Source organism: Nanorana parkeri, unplaced genomic scaffold (assembly GCF_000935625.1).
Source record: "Nanorana parkeri isolate BGI_ZX_2015 unplaced genomic scaffold, ASM93562v1 scaffold144, whole genome shotgun sequence".
NCBI lineage: Eukaryota > Metazoa > Chordata > Amphibia > Anura > Dicroglossidae > Nanorana > Nanorana parkeri.
In genome coordinates, this window is record NW_017306412.1 from 1,662,419 (window position 1) to 1,665,967 (window position 3,549).

General features: G+C 43.0%; 1 protein-coding gene across 1 annotated transcript; it reads right to left on the minus strand.

The window, feature by feature from the left end:
• Positions 1-1,202: 1,202 nt before the first annotated feature.
• FOXG1 (forkhead box G1) lies at positions 1,203-2,754 on the minus strand. The gene has a single exon (XM_018554154.1). It carries the CDS (start codon positions 2,622-2,624, stop codon positions 1,314-1,316), a length of 1,311 nt encoding a protein of 436 aa, XP_018409656.1. The 5' UTR covers positions 2,625-2,754; the 3' UTR covers positions 1,203-1,313.
• Positions 2,755-3,549: the final 795 nt, after the last annotated feature.

The following is a 3,549-nucleotide window of genomic DNA, read 5'->3' on the forward strand; positions in this document are numbered from 1 at the left end:
ATATGAATATAATATAATATAATATATCAAAGATATCAAAGCAAGGAAAAGGAATTGTATACTGCTAAAACCATTTTTTTAAAATCCTATCATAGGACCACAACCATTTGCACATTACTTCAGGCCTAGACAAAAGTTACCCTAATAAATATTTCATCAGCTGCATTGTCAGTCTTCAGAATAGAATATATTATTTTAAAAGAACGACAAAAACTATGTTCTATATGAATTTGGCCTATTTTTTTTTTTATTTCTGTGTCTCCATAGTAAACATTTGTATAAGTGACAAACACGGGCATATGACCACATTATCACAATCAAGAAATTTTTAAGACAATTAACAATCACTCAGTTGTATTAATTTTTACTCAACACGGGTTATACATAGTTTTTGCAAGGATTACCTAGAAGTACAATCGGTTTTAAACGTTTCACTACATTAACAAAAAAAAAAAAAATGGTGACCGACCGGTTAGTGAGCACATACACCATAATATACACAACACAAATTGAAGGCAGTATTCAGTTTGTCCCCCTCAAACTTACTTAATAATAATTAGAATTTGTACTTTTTTTTCTCTTTTGTTTTTTGTTTGCAACGGACAGTGCTGCAGGCTGAAAGGTGAATTGTTGTAGAATTATGATTGTCATATTGTTACATAAATCAGTACATTCTGCATTCATCTATATCCCAATCTTTGGTCTAAAAGTAAACAAAAGAAAATAAAATACCCTTTTTTTTCTTGCTATAGCGAAATGATATAAAATAAGTGGGCAAAATGAATAATAATAACTGTGCAGCTGGACTTTTAATTAACATAAATACGAATTAACGTTCCTCTAGTTTTGAGTATATTACTTTTAACAGTTAACCTTAGCACTTTTGAACTTTTAGAGCTATATGACTTGTAATACTGCAGATATGGATTCCTGGCCACTAGAAGTGATAGAATTGTACTGAATAACAATTAATGGTACTGAGTAACAAATAATGCAAAGCAGTCGCTATGTAGAGATCAGTTATACATTCTATAGCATCAAAAAAAAAAATGTTTTTTTGATTCCCAGAGGTCAGTGTGCTCCTACATTGCATTCACTTTGACACCACGCCTCATCTCAATAATAAAGAACCCTAGAGACTGAACAGACATACACAAAAATAAGGGGGACTTCATAAAAAATACCTGGACTTGTCTTTTTTTTAAGTTTTTTGTCTTTTTTTTTTGTTCGCTTGCTTTTTTTTTTCCTTTCAGTTTTCATGTACAATTGAAATGTGTGTAAAATGTTCACTTACAGTCTTGTTCCCCTGGATGTTAATGTATCAAAGAGTTGGTAGATGAACCCTGATTTTGATGTGTAAAGTAGTCAGACAGTCCTCCCGTTAGTCCCGTGGTAAAACTTGGCAAAGATGGTCTGAGAGACTCACAGGGGAGGGTGGAAGGAGCCTGGGGTGAGGTGGAAGAAGAGACAGCCCTGGCTGTCATGGACGTGCTGCTTTGGGAAGTTAAGGAGGGGTGGGGGACGTGTGGGAAAAAGTAGCCCGTTTGTCCAGCTAGAAGGTTCACAGAGCAAGGGTTTAGGGAGTAGGTCCCAGAACAAGGAACTGGCAGCCCGCATGGCACGGAGGCAGCCAGGGCAGCGGCTGTGAGATGGTGGGTGGCATAGGGTATTTCCCCATTGACAAGTCTGTCTACGCTCAAGCCATTGGACGTAGAGAAGGAGTGGTTGCTCCCCAAAGAGTTTTGAGTCAACACTGAACTGTAGGGCATGGGGTGGCTGGGGTAACCTGACGTTGTCCCATTGTAGCTCAAAGCGCTGCTGGCCCTCGGGTGATGCAAAGACAAGAAAGGTGACATAGGCCAGTACAAGGAGCCAGCTCTATCCATGAAAGTCAGTCCGGTGGAGGTGAGCCTGGCCCCTCGCTTGAAAGCAAGCTTAGCCCTGGACGTGGTAGATCTCCTGCGAAGCTTGCCAGTGGTCCCACCAATGAAGACATCATCGCTGCTGGGGTCCAACATCCAGTAGTTCCCTTTGCCGGGGTCATCGTAGTGACGAGGTACTTTCACAAAGCACTTGTTCAGGCTGAGGTTGTGCCTGATGGAGTTCTGCCAGCCTTGCTTGTTCTCCCGGTAGTAAGGAAAGTTCTTCATTATGAACTCGTAGATCCCATTGAGGGTCAGGCGCTTCTCTGGACTCTGGCGGATGGCCATCATGATGAGGGCATTGTAGGAGAAGGGGGGCTTCTCGTACTTGCCGTTCTTCTTCTCGCCGTCCTTGCCAGCCTCCCCATCTTTGGCACCAGCACCATCTCCTTTCTTCTCCTCGGGCTTGTCCTTGTCCGAGTCCCCTACCACCAGTTCGGAAGAGGCAGAGTCCACCTTGCCAGGGGGGAGGCTCTCGGTCTTTACCTCCAAGAGGCTTTTGTCCAGATCGTCCTCCTCCTGCACGGCTCGGTGGTGGGGCTGAGAGTGGCTGATGAGCTGGTGGTGGTGGTGATGGTGGTGGTGGTGGTGCTGAGGCTGAGGGTGGTTGTCATTTTGGACGGCTTCAGGCACCAGGCTGTTGATGCTGAAGGATGACTTGGGCATCATTTTCACTTCCTTCCTCTCCCCCATGTCCAACATATCACAAAGATGGGAGCAGGACACTCAAGTGAAGTTGCAGCAGGAAGAATTCAGGAGCAGCAGCGCTCACGGCTCTCTGTCGCACCAATGTCTCCAAACACTGGCAAGTCATGTAGCAAAAAACAAAACGCACATAATATTGGTGTTAATTATAGGGGTATAAATATAGTCATATATAAATATAATCAAGAAGCCAGGGGAGAAAATGAATCAACTACTTCATGTCCCTTCAAAATAAACACAACAACCTCCCCTCTCAGCAACTAGAGTAGACAGCTATAGCTACAATTAATTCCAGACCCAGAGACACCAGGCTGGAAAAAAAAGGAAGAATTTGGTTTAACCTTTGGGTGCTGGAACCAATGGGAGAGCTTTGGCTGCCTGGACGTTTCTTCTCCACCTGGCCAATCAGGATCAAAAGATTACCCACAATCCCACCCATGGCTTCGCCTCCTCCTCCTCCCCTCCCCCCTCCCTTTCTCCTACCAAATATCTGCCATTGCTTTCATCCCACTGTATTGGACCATCTTAGTTTTATACGTCAATATTTTCTCTTATTGATTAAAGTTTGTTTATACCTTTCTTTTAGGGAGAAAATAACCGTGGATGGAAGAAAGTGGAAGAATCAAGGGACTACTTTGCCATGCAGAGAGGACTGAGTATTTTCTAAGCTGTCGTAGTCTTTTCATGCATACAATGTAACGTTGGGCACCTAGCGATCCTTGCAGATGTGATTTATTTTTTTTGTGTGATTATTATTGCTATAAACTATTTGTTTCTTTGCTTTGGGTCGCTTGTGGGGCTCGTTTGATTCCTCTCTGCCTCTAAAGGGATCTAGCTACAATCCGGCCACTCTGTATACAACCTTCAGCAGATCGATGGATGGGCAGACTGGGCAGATCTGGGCAATCTGGTCGTTGTAACG